The 18,977-nt window shown below is 26.6% G+C and overlaps 1 protein-coding gene and 3 long non-coding RNA genes across 4 annotated transcripts in view; 2 read left to right on the forward strand and 2 right to left on the reverse strand.

Annotated features, from left to right (window-relative positions):
- Positions 1–1,037, reverse strand: part of LOC136079878 (uncharacterized) — a 28,001-nt gene extending 26,964 nt beyond the window's left edge. The window contains exon 1 of the long non-coding RNA XR_010638300.1: positions 897–1,037. This is a non-coding gene — a long non-coding RNA (uncharacterized LOC136079878). The remainder of the gene's footprint in view (positions 1–896) is intronic.
- A 1,723-nt stretch (positions 1,038–2,760) lies between these two features.
- LOC136079472 (uncharacterized) lies at positions 2,761–3,732 on the forward strand. The gene has a single exon (XM_065795211.1). The coding sequence runs from the start codon at positions 2,761–2,763 to the stop codon at positions 3,730–3,732; it is 972 nt and encodes a 323-aa protein (XP_065651283.1).
- Positions 3,733–5,605: 1,873 nt separating this feature from the next.
- Positions 5,606–8,435, forward strand: LOC136079879 (uncharacterized). Its single transcript, XR_010638301.1, has 3 exons — positions 5,606–6,277; positions 6,476–6,572; positions 8,240–8,435. It is a non-coding gene; the product is annotated as an uncharacterized LOC136079879 (long non-coding RNA).
- A 1,081-nt stretch (positions 8,436–9,516) lies between these two features.
- On the reverse strand, positions 9,517–12,162 carry LOC136079880 (uncharacterized). Its single transcript, XR_010638302.1, has 3 exons — positions 11,492–12,162; positions 11,197–11,293; positions 9,517–9,712 (listed from the first exon to the last, which is right to left on the reverse strand). It is a non-coding gene; the product is annotated as an uncharacterized LOC136079880 (long non-coding RNA).
- Positions 12,163–18,977: the final 6,815 nt, after the last annotated feature.

Here is an 18,977-nt window from a genome sequence, read left to right on the forward strand (position 1 = left end):
GATATAATTACATAAAATATATTTGAAATCAAATTACCTTTCTTTTTTTTTTTTGATGCACTTTTTAAACAGTACAACAATTGACATTTTTCTTTTCAAATCGTTTTCCAAAGTAGTGAAAATGGTTATTACAAATGCTGAATAGTTCTTCACAAGCACGCAACTCAGATCTCCATAAAATGTTTTGACGAGTATCAGTGTCTAGGTCATGTAGTAAAAATTTCTTTATTTCTAGAATATGAGGTTTTATGGCATTCTGACTTCAAAACTTTACCAATATCACATGAAATCATTTTGATAATGAATTAAAAAATGTTATACTTGCAAATTTAAAAATGCACAAGTATTAATTACATTATTTATGTAGAACTAATTGCAACATTTAAATTAGATGAATATGTCTAAATTCAGCAATTAAACTTTGATAATTGGAAAAGACAAGGAACCAAGGAACAAAAAGGAAACAAAAAATACATTAAAAAAACTTTCATAATTTTTTCCTAAAGTACTTTGGGGAAAATTGAAAAAAAAATCAGAGAATTTAGGGTTGTATGGCCTGGTTGTTTTGAAATGGAATTACTCTTAGGAAAAGAAATAAAAATTGCACGTTTAATTCAGGAGCGGATCGACGATTTTTTGGTGTTTGAGTTAAATAACTTCCAGGTAAGTTTTATATTTCAAACCTTTGAATGTTCATACTTATGTCATTTAAAGATGTTTTGCAAAAATTTGCGCTGTAAAGAACTTGGGAACAAAATTACCCTAAAAATTAGAAATCTAAAACGTGGGGGAAATTAATTTTTTGAAATATGAATTCTAATATCCTAAACTAGGTAGAAATTTCTTTAAGGTAATAAAATTTCATTGAAAAATAATGATTTGTTTAGAAATCATACCTAATTAAACAACCCCCTCGTTTTGAGGGGGTTGTAAACTTTACATGGTTATACCTTCTGAATGCCAAATGATTTTTTGACAAAATTTTAAAAATATGTACAATTTTTAGTCTTATTAAAGTAAGTAATTTTTCTGTTTGGAAAAATCAATTCCCTTCACGTTTGGGCGGATGATTTCTACTTTTTAGGGTATTTTGTTCCCAGACTCTTCGCAACGCAATTTTTTGCAAAACATCCTTAAATGACATAAGTATGAACATTCAAAGGTTTGGAGTATAGAACTTAGCTGGAAGTTATTAAACTCAAACACCAAAAAATCGTGGTCTGCCCCTGCAATTATATATACATTTTTAGTACAAAAGTAAAATATTTACAAAACTATGTATTTGGCATAAATGATTTTTTCTCACAATGTTCTTCAAACATACAATGACCTAATTTGAAATTTTAGGCTTAAAAAATTTACCGCACACCTAAAAATTTTACAGTGGCAGGTGTCTATTATTTTAACATTTATAATTGATATTTAGGTACTTTTTTATTATAAAATGAGTTTTTTGTTTATATATTTAAATTCCTCACCTTGAGATTAACTAAGTCACTTATTTTTAGAATTCACACGTTTAAAGGCTTGGTTTTATAAAGAAAAATGTAAAATTAAAAATGGCGGAAAATGACCAAATCAATAATAGTAGCTAAAATTAAAACAACCATAACTCACGAACAGTTAGGTGTTAGACCTTGAAATTTTGGGATTTATCTTATTTTATAATGTACTAACTAGGGATCGCGATTTCCCGGACTTTTTCCATTCCCGGGATAGCGGGAATTATTTACATTGTTCCCGGGATCCCGGGAAACTCCCGGGAAAATCTTTATCAGAGAAAATATAAATAACTAAATACACCTTTCTATTTTTCTATTTATTTTTTGTAACTGTTTACAACTTTAAAGTGACTTCTGAGAAAAACCAGTGCATCGAGATGAATGTCGATCAATCTAGTTCTATAGTTGGTAAAAAAAAATCCAGTTGAACTAAACACCCTTTCAGCCTTCTGCACAGTGGGCCAAAATGCACTTTTACTGGACAAAATTCATAACTAATTTAATATTAGAGCTATATTCACTAAAATTAGTATGAGTAGGGGAGATGGGGGCGCATTGATCGCCGGGGCAGTATGATCTTTTGGCTTTTACTCGTTCATTTTTGCCTTACTAGAAGTGAGGTTGCAATTTAATTAACCATTATGCTTCCCTAATTGATTATTCGTAATATTTTTTCATAAGGTTATCAGCGTCAAAAAAAATAAAGAAAATATTGTTTTTCGTCATAAAAAGTGATTTTTTTAAATCGTACTATAATTCAAATATATTTTTATTTAGATGTCTGTATGGGTTAACAACAATTTTATTTTAAATTTGTAAGTGTTAGGTGTATAATATAATATATAATTTTTATTTGGCTGCAATTTATACAGTAGATATTGCTATCAATATGTTACCTATACCTATTGGGGTACATTGATCTTTGACTATGCGGGGCCCATTGATCGGAGGATCAAAGTGCCCCATAGAAGACGAAGTGCCCCATGTTTTTGTTTATAAGCAATACAGTTAAACGAATGGAATTGTATTTATAATTTAAAAAAAAACTATATATAAACAAACAATAGCTTTTAGCATTTAATTTTTTAAATCTACTTATGTTATAAGCTAGTAATAATAATACTATTATTTTATAATATCAAAAGAATAATATTTAACATAATAATTAAAAAATATTTAACATAATATTATTATGTTAAATATTAGCATTTATTAAAAACATATGTTTTTATTGATATATTTTTTTACAGATCTTAAAATGGTTAGAAATAGAATTAAAAAAACAAATAAAGTTGCTATACCAAGTGAAACAATGAAAGTAGCTGTTAATAAAGTTTTAGAAGGAACACAACTGAATGTTGTAGCACGTCAGTTTAACATAGATAGAATGACTTTAAAAAGATATTGTCGTAAAAAGAGGCTTAATCCAAATGAAGCTTTCAAGCCTAACTACAACAATAGACAAGTTTTTACAGCAGAAGATGAAAAAAGTTTATCAAGTTATTTAATAATTGCATCAAAAATGAACTATGGCCTTTCAACTAGGTCAACGCGATTATTGGCATATGAATTTGCTTTAAAAAACAATAAGATATGCCCATCATCATGGATCAAAAATAAAATTGCAGGCATTGATTGGTTGCAAGGTTTTATGAAAAGACAACCAGAGTTGTCTCTACGAACACCTGAAGCAACGAGCTTCGCTCGATCAACAGCTTTTAACAAACACACTGTAAGAGAGTTTTTTCAAAATCTTAAAACGGTAAGAAATCGATATAAATATAATCCTAACTGTATATATAATGTTGATGAAACTGGTTTAACAACCGTTCAAAAGCCGGTAAAGGTTTTAGCTGGTAGAGGAAGCAAACAAGTTGGAAGAATCACATCTGCAGAACGAGGAACATTGGTAACTGCATGTTGTGCCTCTAATGCTATTGGAAATTCCATTCCTCCATTATTTATTTTTCCTAGGGTAAAGTTTCATGATTACATGATTAAGGAAGGACCTCCTGGATGTGTGGGATTTGCAAATCCTTCTGGTTGGATGAACTCAGAAATTTTCATAGAATGGATTAAACATTTTGTTAAATATTCAAACTGTTCTCAGGAATCTCCAGTTTTGTTACTTCTCGACAGTCATGAAAGTCATATTTCTGTTAAAGGCTTGGAGCTTGCAATTCAACACGGAATTACAATGATAAGTTTTCCTCCCCATTGCAGCCATTAGATAGAACTGTTTTTGGACCATTGAAAAGGTTTTACAATTCTGCATGTGATAATTGGATGGTTTCAAACCCAAGACCAATGACCATTTATGATATTGTTTCAATAGTTCGAGAACCGTATACAAAAGCTTTCTCACCATCTAATATACAGACAGAATTTAGAGTAGCTGGCATTGAGCCATTCAATTCTGAAATTTTCAAAGATGACGAATATTTACCATCATCAGTTACAGATAGAGCTGCTCCAGATACAGTTACTATCACTCCTGTCAACAACATGGAATCTGAAATGATACCAGCACATGTTAATCACATAGAGTCTGAAATAACTATAGTAAATATTGAAACAAGTATTTTAAACAAAGTGTCAACAAGTGTTACTTCTATAATCTCACCTGAGGTTTTAAAACCTTACCCAAAAGCATCTGCCAGAAAAAAAAAAGTTAAAAGTAGGCAGTTAAAAACAAGGATCTTGACTGATACTCCTGTCAGAAATGAAATTCGTTTGTCGAAAGAAAAGAAAATTTTGAAGCAAACTAAAAATCAACAAAAAGTCTCCACAAAAGATAAGAAAGAAACTAAGAATTACTTGCTTAGGAATAAAAAACAATGTAAACCAAAAGCTGCTTCACAACTTGACTTTCACAAATGATGAAATATTCTTAATCAAAATATTGTACTTTTAACAAGTTTTGTAAACTTAAAAGTTGTATTCTTATTTCAGTCTTTATATTTCAGCTCTTATAAATTTCAAGTTGTTGTAAAGTTTTAAACGTATATAAAGCGGGTAGCTTCCCAGTCGGCATATCTACCCAGTCGGCATATCTAGTATTGTAAATACTCGTAGTATTGATCACGTATAACATACCGCCATTGATACCAGAAAAATACGCATTTAGTTTTAAGTTTCGAATTCGAGTTCAATACCACTTATTTATCAAAAATACGTATTTATAATATTTGATCAAAATCGGATATGATATCGAACCCGATTTTGATCAAATATTGCCAAATAAAGGAAAAACGAAAATCTTTGCTTTTAAAGCGCATGCTTAAACTGATATAGCGAAAATAAAATTTAAATTAAAAAGGTTTCCTTTGAGAAATTTAGTAAATTATCTCCAGTACAGTTACAGTACTTTTTTGCACTAAAAGAGTTACTAAAACTTTATCATAAAAATATTTATTACTACTTTTAAATTTATTAATTTAGTTTTATGAAGTCCTAAATTAATATAATTCAAATATACGTTAAATCCTATCATTTCATACCTTACTTATTTTATTCCGTTGATTACTATTTTATTGACATTTCTGTTATACTATTACCTTTTTTTGTTCTGTTTTAGAAAATTTAGAAAAATAAGTTAAAATTTTGAGCCAACACTGACATTTTATTTGTTGCTAAACGTTAAATTTTGTTATTAGGATTGCAGTTCTTTTATCTGTTTTTTGTTCTTTATTCAATAAGTATTTGATTTAAATTAAATATGATTATAATTTGATATTTTATTACGAGATATATGTCTTTATATATAAATATATATGAACCTTTTTAGATTTTTTCATGTTATTTTAAAATTTTTTGTTCACGCAATTCAAGTTATATATGTCTATAGTTTGCATATATGTTTATATTATGTTCAGAATTAAAAAGTTTTTGATAAATATATGTATGTGGTAATATGTGTTATATAATTGTTTTATAAATGTATTTTTAAAATAGTATAAAATGTATCTATTGTGTATATAAATATTATAAGAAGTGTTTATATATGTTATATAAATTTAAATAAATATATTGTGTTTTATAGTTAGTATATATGTTTGTATTATGTTGTTTCCATGACATAGAAACATCATAATATAAACATATAAACTAACTATAAAACACAATATATTTATTAAAATTTATATAACATATATAAACACTTCTTATAATATTTATGGATCATGTTTTCAAAGTGTGTGACTTGGCAAACGTGTTGAGCAAGATTTTGCATAAAGTTGTTATTTATGTTACTAATGTTGTTACATTTGGCTTACCTTTATGTTGGTGTCTATTGTTAAAAATTATAAGTGGTTTTATTATTGAAAGTCACTGCTTTTAATCATTCACTAAAAGCCACTCAAGAAAAATCATTTTGCCACATATACATTTTGTTTATATCTTAATTTGAATTTTTAGAACCATGACGTACCAACATGAATTGTTTTCTAAAAGCTAACATGAAATAACAATATTTAACAACTACTACTCTCTTATCATGACATCTTATCTCTATCTGATATATTGATTTGCGATTCATATATGATGTTTTTCTTTGTATTTGCTTATCCATTACATTTTTTTATTTCAGATTTATCATATGATGTATTTATGCAATATAAAAGAACGAATATATGTAAATTTTTATGAATTTTTTAAAAACATCTGCTAATAATTAGTCCAGTCAACGTTCAAACTTCAATTTTGCATATGTCATCTTTAAGTAGTTTCTAGGCTTTTCTAAATGTGTTTCTTATTCACATGGTTTTACAAGCAAGGTATGCAAGCAAATTTGAGCTGAAAATTTTTTTTTAGCCTTTAAGGAGAATTGGCATTACACTTTTTTAAATTTAATTTGTTTAAATATAGTAGTTTCAACAAATAAATGTTTGTTTGTTCTTTGTTTTTTTACTTATTTGTTTTCAGATTCTTAAGAACTTGGCAACTTATGTAAAAAAGTTTTTTTTTTTTTTTAGTGCAATTGGAAAGAGCTGAAAGTTATTTTTTAGAGCAATTGAAAAGAACTACAGTGTTTTTTTGTTACTTCACACAGTATAACTGATACTGATTTGAGTAAGTTTACTATTTTGTTTTATTTGATATTGGATTTATTTGATATTTGATATATGTTATATTAGATATATATTTTATGTATTTAACATGGAAAACTGACTGTAATTTGTTGACACAAAAGTTTATAAACATAAATCTGCCTATATTTCAGTTTATTTTATATTTCTCTGTATCTTTATAAATATTCTTTCTTAGAAAAAATAACAGACTAGAAAAAAATAAATTCTTTTTGAAAGTAGTTGAAAAAAATGATGATGTATTTCCATATTTCATTGTGTAAAGTGTAATACCACTTTTTAAAGGTATGTGAATAGATATATAGGGGAACATGGGGCAAGATGACGACTGTTTCGAAAAATGCCTTTATCTTAGTCTGTCCCAAAAAATAAAACTTACCTTTAGCTGGTGATGTAGCGATGTAATAAATCAAGTCAAACGAGGATAAAAAGTTTTTTTTTCAATGTCGGAAAAACTTTTTTAATACTTAGCTTTCTTCACAAAAATAATATTTAAAAAAAAACCATTGATAAATCTAGTAAAATTAATCTACTTCCCTTTCAGCTAAAGTCAACTGTTATATTTAGTTTTGCTTAAGAGATAACTGTTGGTCGTCATCTTGCCCCACTCGTCATTTTACCCCATGTTCCCCTATATATATATATATATATATATATATATATATATATATATATATATATATATATATATATATATATATATATATATATATATATATATATATATATATATATATATATATATATATATATATATATATATATATATACATATATTTATATATATATATATATATATAATATATATATATATATATATATATATATATATATATATATATATATATATATATATATATATATATATATATATATATATATATATATATATATATATAATTAATTTAGAGTAAAATATACTGATTGACATTGCTTCATTTTTTCATACAAGATTGTGCATTTATTATTTTTATGCATTAAGGTAAAAATAATTTTGTGCATTGTAGTCTAGATTCTTTTTTAATTAAAAATAATTGATGTAAATAAATGTTGTTTAATATTTTTGATAAACGACTAATGTATGTAAACATATAAAAAGATATGGATTTCAATAAATCTTAAGTTTAAATAAAGTCTTTGATTAGAAAAGATCACAATTTGTAAGATTCTTTTACGTTCATTTATTCAGTTGCAGCGATAGTAAGATTACTGGATATGTTTAATGATAATAGTTAAATTGAAATAGATAGTATTAGGCTCAATGAAGTTGTTAATGTAAATGCTTATAGGCAACTTGAAAATAGTAGTCAAATGAAAAAAATAGATCATTTCTAAGAAATATTTTACGATTTGCTTGCTATTTTATGGTATAATTGTTTAAATTGTTTAACTATAATTGTCCCTCGATTGTTCAAATATTGTAATAAATAAAATCTTTTCAGTCCAAGTATTTAAGTTAATAAAATATTTTATTAAGTTGTGGTGTTATTTGCCAGTGTGTTGTCTAGCCTTTTTATAATCTTTTTTAATTATTCTGTAGTCACGGAATATATATTTTCTGTTATTATTATCGTAATTCTACTAACAATAAAATGCAAATAGTACTTTTGTAATTAAAAATTGTAATTTTTTTTTAATTTAATTTTTTAGGTATTTGCAGGCTTTACTTGACTCTCCGTTTCTGGTACCTGTGTTGTGACAGATTTTAAAAAGAACTCAACTGATGTTGATGCGGTCTTCGTCGTTAACTATAAGCAATGACGTTGCTGATAGGGAGTCAAAGTTAAAATATTTATAGATAAATTTGTATTTAATTTTTTAGATAATATATCAAGTTATTAATGTGTTTTTATTGTTATTAATGATTTAATAACTCATAACCCGTATTACGGGTTTCTTATTGCTAGTCATTTTCATTATGTTATGAATTCATATTAGTTAATAAAATTGTATTGAATATTCTCTGATTATCGTGTTTTATACGTGTTTAAATGCGAGTTTGATACTCAGTAGGCGTCGTATTGTATACCTGTCTTTATACGCATCTGATGTCTATTTTTAATGCGCGTTTGACACGATAAAATGGCTAACAAATATTCGTAAATAATGCGTATTCTGGAAAGTTTTAAATGCGCATGTAATACCAGGAAAATATCGTATTAAATATTCTCTGGTTATCGTATTTTATACGTGTTTACAAGAGTTTCAAATGCGAGTTTGATACTCAGTAGGCGTCGTATTGTATACCTGTCTTTATACGCATCTAATGCGTATTTCTAATGCGTATTCGACACGATAAAATGGCTAACATACATACCACATCGATACGTATTTAAACGAGTTTCTAATGCGCATTTACAACTAAATTTGCCGACTGGGTTATACGTGATCAATCCCAGTCGGCAAATTTAGTTGTAAATGCGCATTAGAAACTCGTTTAAATACGTATCGATGTGGTATGTATGTTAGCCATTTTATCGTGTCGAATACGCATTAGAAATACGCATTAGATGCGTATAAAGACAGGTATACAATACGACGCCTACTGAGTATCAAACTCGCATTTGAAACTCTTGTAAACACGTATAAAATACGATAACCAGAGAATATTTAATACGATATTTTCCTGGTATTACATGCGCATTTAAAACTTTCCAGAATACGCATTATTTACGAATATTTGTTAGCCATTTTATCGTGTCAAACGCGCATTAAAAATAGACATCAGATGCGTATAAAGACAGGTATACAATACGACGCCTACTGAGTATCAAACTCGCATTTAAACACGTATAAAACACGATAATCAGAGAATATTCAATACAATTTTATTAACTAATATGAATTCATAACATAATGAAAATGACTAGCAATAAGAAACCCGTAATACGGGTTATGAGTTATTAAATCATTAATAACAATAAAAACACATTAATAACTTGATATATTATCTAAAAAATTAAATACAAATTTATCTATAAATATTTTAACTTTGACTCCCTATCAGCAACGTCATTGCTTATAGTTAACGACGAAGACCGCATCAACATCAGTTGAGTTCTTTTTAAAATCTGTCACAACACAGGTACCAGAAACGGAGAGTCAAGTAAAGCCTGCAAATACCTAAAAAATTAAATTAAAAAAAAATTACAATTTTTAATTACAAAAGTACTATTTGCATTTTATTGTTAGTAGAATTACGATAATAATAACAGAAAATATATATTCCGTGACTACAGAATAATTAAAAAAGATTATAAAAAGGCTAGACAACACACTGGCAAATAACACCACAACTTAATAAAATATTTTATTAACTTAAATACTTGGACTGAAAAGATTTTATTTATTACAATATTTGAACAATCGAGGGACAATTATAGTTAAACAATTTAAACAATTATACCATAAAATAGCAAGCAAATCGTAAAATATTTCTTAGAAATGATCTATTTTTTTCATTTGACTACTATTTTCAAGTTGCCTATAAGCATTTACATTAACAACTTCATTGAGCCTAATACTATCTATTTCAATTTAACTATTATCATTAAACATATCCAGTAATCTTACTATCGCTGCAACTGAATAAATGAACGTAAAAGAATCTTACAAATTGTGATCTTTTCTAATCAAAGACTTTATTTAAACTTAAGATTTATTGAAATCCATATCTTTTTATATGTTTACATACATTAGTCGTTTATCAAAAATATTAAACAACATTTATTTACATAAATTATTTTTAATTAAAAAAGAATCTAGACTACAATTCACAAAATTATTTTTACCTTAATGCATAAAAATAATAATTTCACAATGTTGTATGTAAAAATGAATCAATGTCATTCAGTTTATTTTACTCTAAATTAATTATATATATATATATATATATATATATATATATATATATATATATATATATATATATATATATATATATATATATATATATATAGGGGAACATGGGGTAAAATGACGAGTGGGGCAAGATGACGACCAACAGTTATCTCTTAAGCAAAACTAAATATAACAGTTGACTTTAGCTGAAAGGGAAGTAGATTAATTTTACTAGATTTATCAATGGTTTTTTTTTAAATATTATTTTTGTGAAGAAAGCTAAGTATTAAAAAAGTTTTTCCGACATTGAAAAAAAAACTTTTTATCCTCGTTTGACTTGATTTATTACATCGCTACATCACCAGCTAAAGGTAAGTTTTATTTTTTGGGACAGACTAAGATAAAGGCATTTTTCGAAACAGTCGTCATCTTGCCCCATGTTCCCCTATATATCTATTCACATACCTTTAAAAAGTGGTATTACACTTTACACAATGAAATATGGAAATACATCATCATTTTTTTCAACTACTTTCAAAAAGAATTTATTTTTTTCTAGTCTGTTATTTTTTCTAAGAAAGAATATTTATAAAGATACAGAGAAATATAAAATAAACTGAAATATAGGCAGATTTATGTTTATAAACTTTTGTGTCAACAAATTACAGTCAGTTTTCCATGTTAAATACATAAAATATATATCTAATATAACATATATCAAATATCAAATAAATCCAATATCAAATAAAACAAAATAGTAAACTTACTCAAATCAGTATCAGTTATACTGTGTGAAGTAACAAAAAAACACTGTAGTTCTTTTCAATTGCTCTAAAAAATAACTTTCAGCTCTTTCCAATTGCACTAAAAAAAAAAAAAAACTTTTTTACATAAGTTGCCAAGTTCTTAAGAATCTGAAAACAAATAAGTAAAAAAACAAAGAACAAACAAACATTTATTTGTTGAAACTACTATATTTAAACAAATTAAATTTAAAAAAGTGTAATGCCAATTCTCCTTAAAGGCTAAAAAAAAATTTTCAGCTCAAATTTGCTTGCATACCTTGCTTGTAAAACCATGTGAATAAGAAACACATTTAGAAAAGCCTAGAAACTACTTAAAGATGACATATGCAAAATTGAAGTTTGAACGTTGACTGGACTAATTATTAGCAGATGTTTTTAAAAAATTCATAAAAATTTACATATATTCGTTCTTTTATATTGCATAAATACATCATATGATAAATCTGAAATAAAAAAATGTAATGGATAAGCAAATACAAAGAAAAACATCATATATGAATCGCAAATCAATATATCAGATAGAGATAAGATGTCATGATAAGAGAGTAGTAGTTGTTAAATATTGTTATTTCATGTTAGCTTTTAGAAAACAATTCATGTTGGTACGTCATGGTTCTAAAAATTCAAATTAAGATATAAACAAAATGTATATGTGGCAAAATGATTTTTCTTGAGTGGCTTTTAGTGAATGATTAAAAGCAGTGACTTTCAATAATAAAACCACTTATAATTTTTAACAATAGACACCAACATAAAGGTAAGCCAAATGTAACAACATTAGTAACATAAATAACAACTTTATGCAAAATCTTGCTCAACACGTTTGCCAAGTCACACACTTTGAAAACATGATCCATAAATATTATAAGAAGTGTTTATATATGTTATATAAATTTTAATAAATATATTGTGTTTTATAGTTAGTTTATATGTTTATATTATGATGTTTCTATGTCATGGAAACAACATAATACAAACATATATACTAACTATAAAACACAATATATTTATTTAAATTTATATAACATATATAAACACTTCTTATAATATTTATATACACAATAGATACATTTTATACTATTTTAAAAATACATTTATAAAACAATTATATAACACATATTACCACATACATATATTTATCAAAAACTTTTTAATTCTGAACATAATATAAACATATATGCAAACTATAGACATATATAACTTGAATTGCGTGAACAAAAAATTTTAAAATAACATGAAAAAATCTAAAAAGGTTCATATATATTTATATATAAAGACATATATCTCGTAATAAAATATCAAATTATAATCATATTTAATTTAAATCAAATACTTATTGAATAAAGAACAAAAAACAGATAAAAGAACTGCAATCCTAATAACAAAATTTAACGTTTAGCAACAAATAAAATGTCAGCGTTGGCTCAAAATTTTAACTTATTTTTCTAAATTTTCTAAAACAGAACAAAAAAAGGTAATAGTATAACAGAAATGTCAATAAAATAGTAATCAACGGAATAAAATAAGTAAGGTATGAAATGATAGGATTTAACGTATATTTGAATTATATTAATTTAGGACTTCATAAAACTAAATTAATAAATTTAAAAGTAGTAATAAATATTTTTATGATAAAGTTTTAGTAACTCTTTTAGTGCAAAAAAGTACTGTAACTGTACTGGAGATAATTTACTAAATTTCTCAAAGGAAACCTTTTTAATTTAAATTTTATTTTCGCTATATCAGTTTAAGCATGCGCTTTAAAAGCAAAGATTTTCGTTTTTCCTTTATTTGGCAATATTTGATCAAAATCGGGTTCGATATCATATCCGATTTTGATCAAATATTATAAATACGTATTTTTGATAAATAAGTGGTATTGAACTCGAATTCGAAACTTAAAACTAAATGCGTATTTTTCTGGTATCAATGGCGGTATGTTATACGTGATCAATACTACGAGTATTTACAATACTAGATATGCCGACTGGGATACCACTTATTTATCAAAAATACGTATTATTTAATATTTAATATCAATATATAATATATAATATTTAATATCAAAATCAGATACGACGTCGTACCCGATCTTGATCAAATATCAACATATAACGGAAAAACGAAAATCTTTGCTTTAAAGCGCATGCTTAAACTGAAATTGTGAAAGCAAAATTTAAATAAAAAAGTTTTCATTTGAGAAATTTAGTAAAAAGTTTGTCTGGAATGAAAAGGAATAGTCAGGAACACATGAAAAGTTGCACGACATCTATCAGATATATTGGTTTTCGATTCATATTTGATTTTTTTCTTTGTATTTACTTATCAATTACATTTTTTCATTTCAGATTTATCATATGATGGATTTATGCGATATAAAAGAAGAAATGTATGTAAATTTATAAGAATTTTTTCTAGGTTTTTCTAAATGTGTTTCTTATTCACATTTTATTTTACAAGCAAGGTCTGCAAGCAAATTTGAGCTGAAAATTTTTTTTAGTTTTTAAGGAGAATTGGCGTTATTCTTTGTTTTATTTAATTTGTTTAAATATACTAGTTCTAAAAAATAAATGTTTGTTTGTTCTTGGTTTTTTACTTATATGTTTTCAGATTCTTATAAACTAGGCAACTCAGCTAATCAAGTTTTGTTTTATTTTTTAGTGCTATTGGAAAGAGCTGAAAGTTATTTTTTAGAGTGATTGAAAAGAACTGAAGTGTTTTTTAGTTACTTCACACGGTGTAAGTGATAATGGTTTGAGTAAGTTTACTATTTTGTTTTATTTTATATTGGATTTATTTTATATTTGATATATATTATATTAGAGATATATTTTGTGTATTTAACATGAAAAAGTGACTGTAATTTGTTGACACGAAAGTTTATAAACTTAAATCTGCCTATATTTCAGTATATATATATATATATATATATATATATATATATATATATATATATATATATATATATATATATATATATATTTATATATATATTTATATATATATATATTTATATATATATATATATTTATATATATATATATATTTATATATATTTATTTATATATATATTTATATATATATATATATATATATATATATATATATATATATATATATATATATATATATAAAGATTGATTACAAAAACATCAATTTAATCTGCTCTATACTCTACTAATAGTTTTGCCCAGACACCTTTTAACCAGTATACATAACTACTTAAGTTATACAGAGTATTTCTAATACTACATAATATGTTTATACATAAGTAACACTAATATGTTCAGTACTACTAAAATACACATAATACTAAATATATAACTACTGTCCAGTACACTAAAGGTGCTACATTTAATATTTTTTCAATAGCCACTGCGTCTTTTTACTATCTATATTTACCATACCGATAATGCAAGCCAGTTACCAACTATTTATAAGATGAACCATTCTACTCTAAATGTTATCACTTCTATTCATCATCCAGACCGAACACTAACAGCTTAGCCATCCATGATCATTACAATTAATGACTTCAACTGCCATCATGAATGTTTTATAACTTTTATTAATCTATACAAATTACTTTGACCTCATTTTTTATATTACCATCTGAAAACTACTTAAAAAACAAATACTTCTACTCCAGCTCTGTTATATATATTTATACATATCATTTTATAAAAGATAAGTAATAACACTTGTTTACGAAATGTATATACATGTCATTGTCAAATTATTGTTTTCACACTGCTAAAACTTTAGGAAAGTAGTATTAAATTTTTTAAACACAAATTTCACATGATTACTAGATATTGCATTACTTAATTTGAATACCCCACTTATTAAATAGCTTCAGTAAATGTATGTGGTACACACTTTTGTACCACATACATTTAACTCTTAGCTCACAAAAATCCATAAGATTTTAGATTATTAGTTGTAAAATATATATATAGATTACTAGTTGTAAATAAAATACACAAGTTATTGTTGGTATATTGCATTGATATTTAAGTTCTAAATATAATTTCAATTTCCAATTTTACTTAGTTCTTGAAGCATTGATATAATTTCTAATTTTAATTTTGCTTCTTTTGAATCAGTTCTGATTAAATTAATTTCAGTTCAGTTCTTATGATTTTAATCATTTTAATTCTTATTTCAGTTTCTAAATCAGATCATATTTTACTTCTATCAAATTTCACAGCAATTAGTAGTCCTAACGACACATTTTTTTGAAAAAATTAAAGTGCAATCTTGAAGTTTATGAATTTGGGTAACTTGTACTTGTTGCATTCATTAAAAAAAAAATCTTATGGCTCCTTCCGGGGCCTTAAAAAAAAAAAAATTAAGTAAGTTGGCGCAAACTATAATAAAGATTACAAACGTATTAGTTAGTAAAAATTTATAAAAATTTTTAAATATTTCTATGAGCTAGAAGCAGTTATTAGTTTGAATATGAAGCCAAAACAACACCCCACCTTTGTTCCTGGTAACAAAATCCCATAAAAAATTTTTTTTGTAAAAAATAAATTAAAAATTTTTTTTTTTGTAAAAATAAATTTTTTCAATATTGTTACAAATAATAATTTAAAAAAAAAATTGATTTTATAAAGATATTTTTGTTTTTCAGCTTCCCCTGTGAAAATTTTGCCAATAAACCCCAAAAGCTTTTCAATAAACTGCCTAAAGATCCTGAAAAACGACAACTACTAAAAAAGCCTGACTGATAATAGTAAATCAGTTGTGACTGGAATATTTATAGTAGTTTTATTCATAAGACCCAAGATGAAATGATCAATTAGGAAAGTTCCCTAAGATTTCTGATACTTTTTGATAAAAGACTCTGCACATAAACGCAATTCGTCAACTTACCCCTGCTGACAACTAGCCCCGGTCTCCCCTATCATTATTTCAAGAAATAATGTAATACATAAGTTTCAAGAAAGAAATTTAAAAAATTTTTTAACTTAGTAATAAACATCTAAATAACCATACAAATAGTCATAAAAAAAGTCATTCAATGATTCAATTGAGTTATAATAAGATTTTTTTTCTGAAATTGAAAAAAAATATCTGGTTAAATTATAATTACAAGTTTTTGTTCAGTTTCATAAAAACTCTCATCTCTAATGATTTTTTCATTCGATTGCGGCGACCAACAGTTAAAATTCCACAAAGTGAAAAAATCCTTTCTACAAACGCCTGTGATGCTGGGGCGGACAGTAAATCTTCAGCCAAAATTGCAATCTTGCTATACTTGCTTTTGTTTTGTTTCCAAAAGAGCAGGCCGTTACTTGGCAGCGCTTCATCACCGCTTATGTCAACCAAATACCTTGACAGCTGACTTGCAACAGTGATATTGTCTTGGTTATAAATCTTTCCTTCTTTTGTAAAGATTTTATTTGAAAAGAACTTAAAGCGCTTTATGGCAGCAAATTCACATTCAGATCCATTTGACTCAGCAGCAGCTTGTAATTCTTGTTCTACTCCACAAACTTTTATTATATACATCTTTGCTGCATGGAGCAAGGTGTCCATTTCCGGTGTGAGTATAAAGACAGCAACGGTTGGATCTAACAAACATGCAGCAGACGGAAGAGGATTAAACGTATCTGAGTCCGGCTGCAGAATTGATTGAAACCGTTGACGTAGATCTCCAAGAAGATTCGCTGTCAAAGACTTGTTGGTAGGATATTCTTGTAAATGGCATTCCAAATTGAGTATAGATGGTAGAACCTGTGAAAGAGACTGGGCATCGGTCTGAAGTATATCTGTTTGTACAGCAAATGGTTCCAAAAGTGAAGAAATGTTTTGAAGACGAACCCATTCACTTGCTTTGAATGTGTCGATTCCTAAATTTAAGTAAACTATCTGTAATTAAAGTTTACTAATAACAATTGTAATAACTAATAATTGTCATTGATATACGTCTCTTTTTTCCATGCTGTTGTGATGTGATTTAAAAGGCAGGGTAAAGTCTTTCCATGTTATTAGTAAACCTAATTTAAAGACTATATGCCCTGTCTTGTTTTTTAATGATAATGACTAATGAACTTACAATTTATCAACATTTTCGTTTTTTTAGTTTAAATAAGGTAAGACACAATTTTGTAGATTTAATAAAATTCTGAAAACAATTTATATACACTAACATAAATAATAAAATAATGTGTACCAATTTCTGTAAGAACTTCATTCATCGATGTCTTTATTTTCAACAGCGGGTCAATCATCTGATATGTACTGTTCCATCTTGAGGTGCAGATTCAGATTCGTCAGATTCAAACTCATAAGATTCAGATTCGTCAGATTTCTTAGCTGCATGCACTTCCTGTAAGAGCCTGATGGCTTTAACCATATTAGACCCGTTGTCTGAAACAATCAACATAACTTGATTTTCTCTAATACCCCACTGGTCAAGACATTTCTTTAAACATTCGGCAAGCATCTCACCCGTGTGGGGATGTTGGAGTTCCATCAAATTTAGGAAAGCATGTCGTGTTTTATCAATGGTGGTGTCATAGAAACAAGCAGATACTCCAAGGAACGATGCTGTGAGACCCTTCTTCGTCCAACCATCAAGACAAATTGTTACTTTGCGTGTAAGATTTATCAAGTCTTTCAGTTGTGCAGATTGTCGAAGAAAACGCTCGTTTATCCGCTTGTTCAGTGTTGCAGACCCTGCAATATAAAATTTAAATCAGTTAAAATTTAATGCACATCAGTTTGTGTAGTTAGTTACTATAGTGTTACACTAATGATACAATAATTACAGGTAAACATTTAAAAATTGTTTAGCATTGAATGAATCTAAAACAATAATTTAAAAATTTAGTTGTGTTAATTATTACCTGACAATTTAAATTTTGGGTCAAGCGTTTTTATCATCTTTCGAAACGACGGCTGATCTAGCAATACCATTGGATAGCTGGTATTAACAATCATTTCAATCACGCTATCCTGACGCACTTGATATTCACTTGATTCCGTTGGCCACGTGGTGATTCGGTGTTCAAAGCTCTCTCTTATTGTCTGGGTTTTTGTCTTTCCACTATTTTGGGAAGATGTAGAATTGATTTCATCAATTTTACGTTTCAAAAACATTTTTTCTGCATTTTGTTTTTTGTTTTCATCCTTGTAACATTTGTGTGTCTCTTTATGTATTTTCTGAATGTGCGCTACTAAGTTACTGGAATTTCCGGCAAGAAATGCGCCACACGCGCCCTCATTATTTATGTCCTGTACTAGACACTTGGATTTGTCAGTTTTTTGATCATAAATGAAGAATTTCCATACAGGACTGTCACGCTTCCTACCAGCCAACAACCTTGATAAACTCATTATTCTGTTATTGATTGATTTGCAACTCTTAAGAATCTATAGATTTTTATTTTATTTTACAACAAAAGATTGGATGCATACAATTTATACTTAACGTAATGACAAGCACGTGACCAGTTTTGTGGTCCATTAATACATTCTATAATCATTTCAAATATCATCGTTATGGTCAAACATGTACGCCAATTTCAAACCAAGTATGTAAAATTTGTAAACTAATTGTCAAAAAAAAACTAATTATTGTATCAAAACTTTTTTAATATTCAATAATTTTCGTTCGTTAATAATTCTTAATTCTATTCCTATTTTTGTTTTTTGATGCTTATATTCAATTCTATTTCAGTTTTCGTTCTTCAGATATATCCTAATTTTAAGTTTTTATTCACATTAACGAA

This window comes from Hydra vulgaris, chromosome 04 (genome assembly GCF_038396675.1).
Source record: "Hydra vulgaris chromosome 04, alternate assembly HydraT2T_AEP".
NCBI lineage: Eukaryota > Metazoa > Cnidaria > Hydrozoa > Anthoathecata > Hydridae > Hydra > Hydra vulgaris.

What these genes read in the sequence shown, in the direction of transcription:
- LOC136079472 (XM_065795211.1), top strand. Translation starts at nt 2,761, where the DNA reads ATGGTTAGAAATAGAATTAAAAAAACAAATAAAGTTGCTATACCAAGT.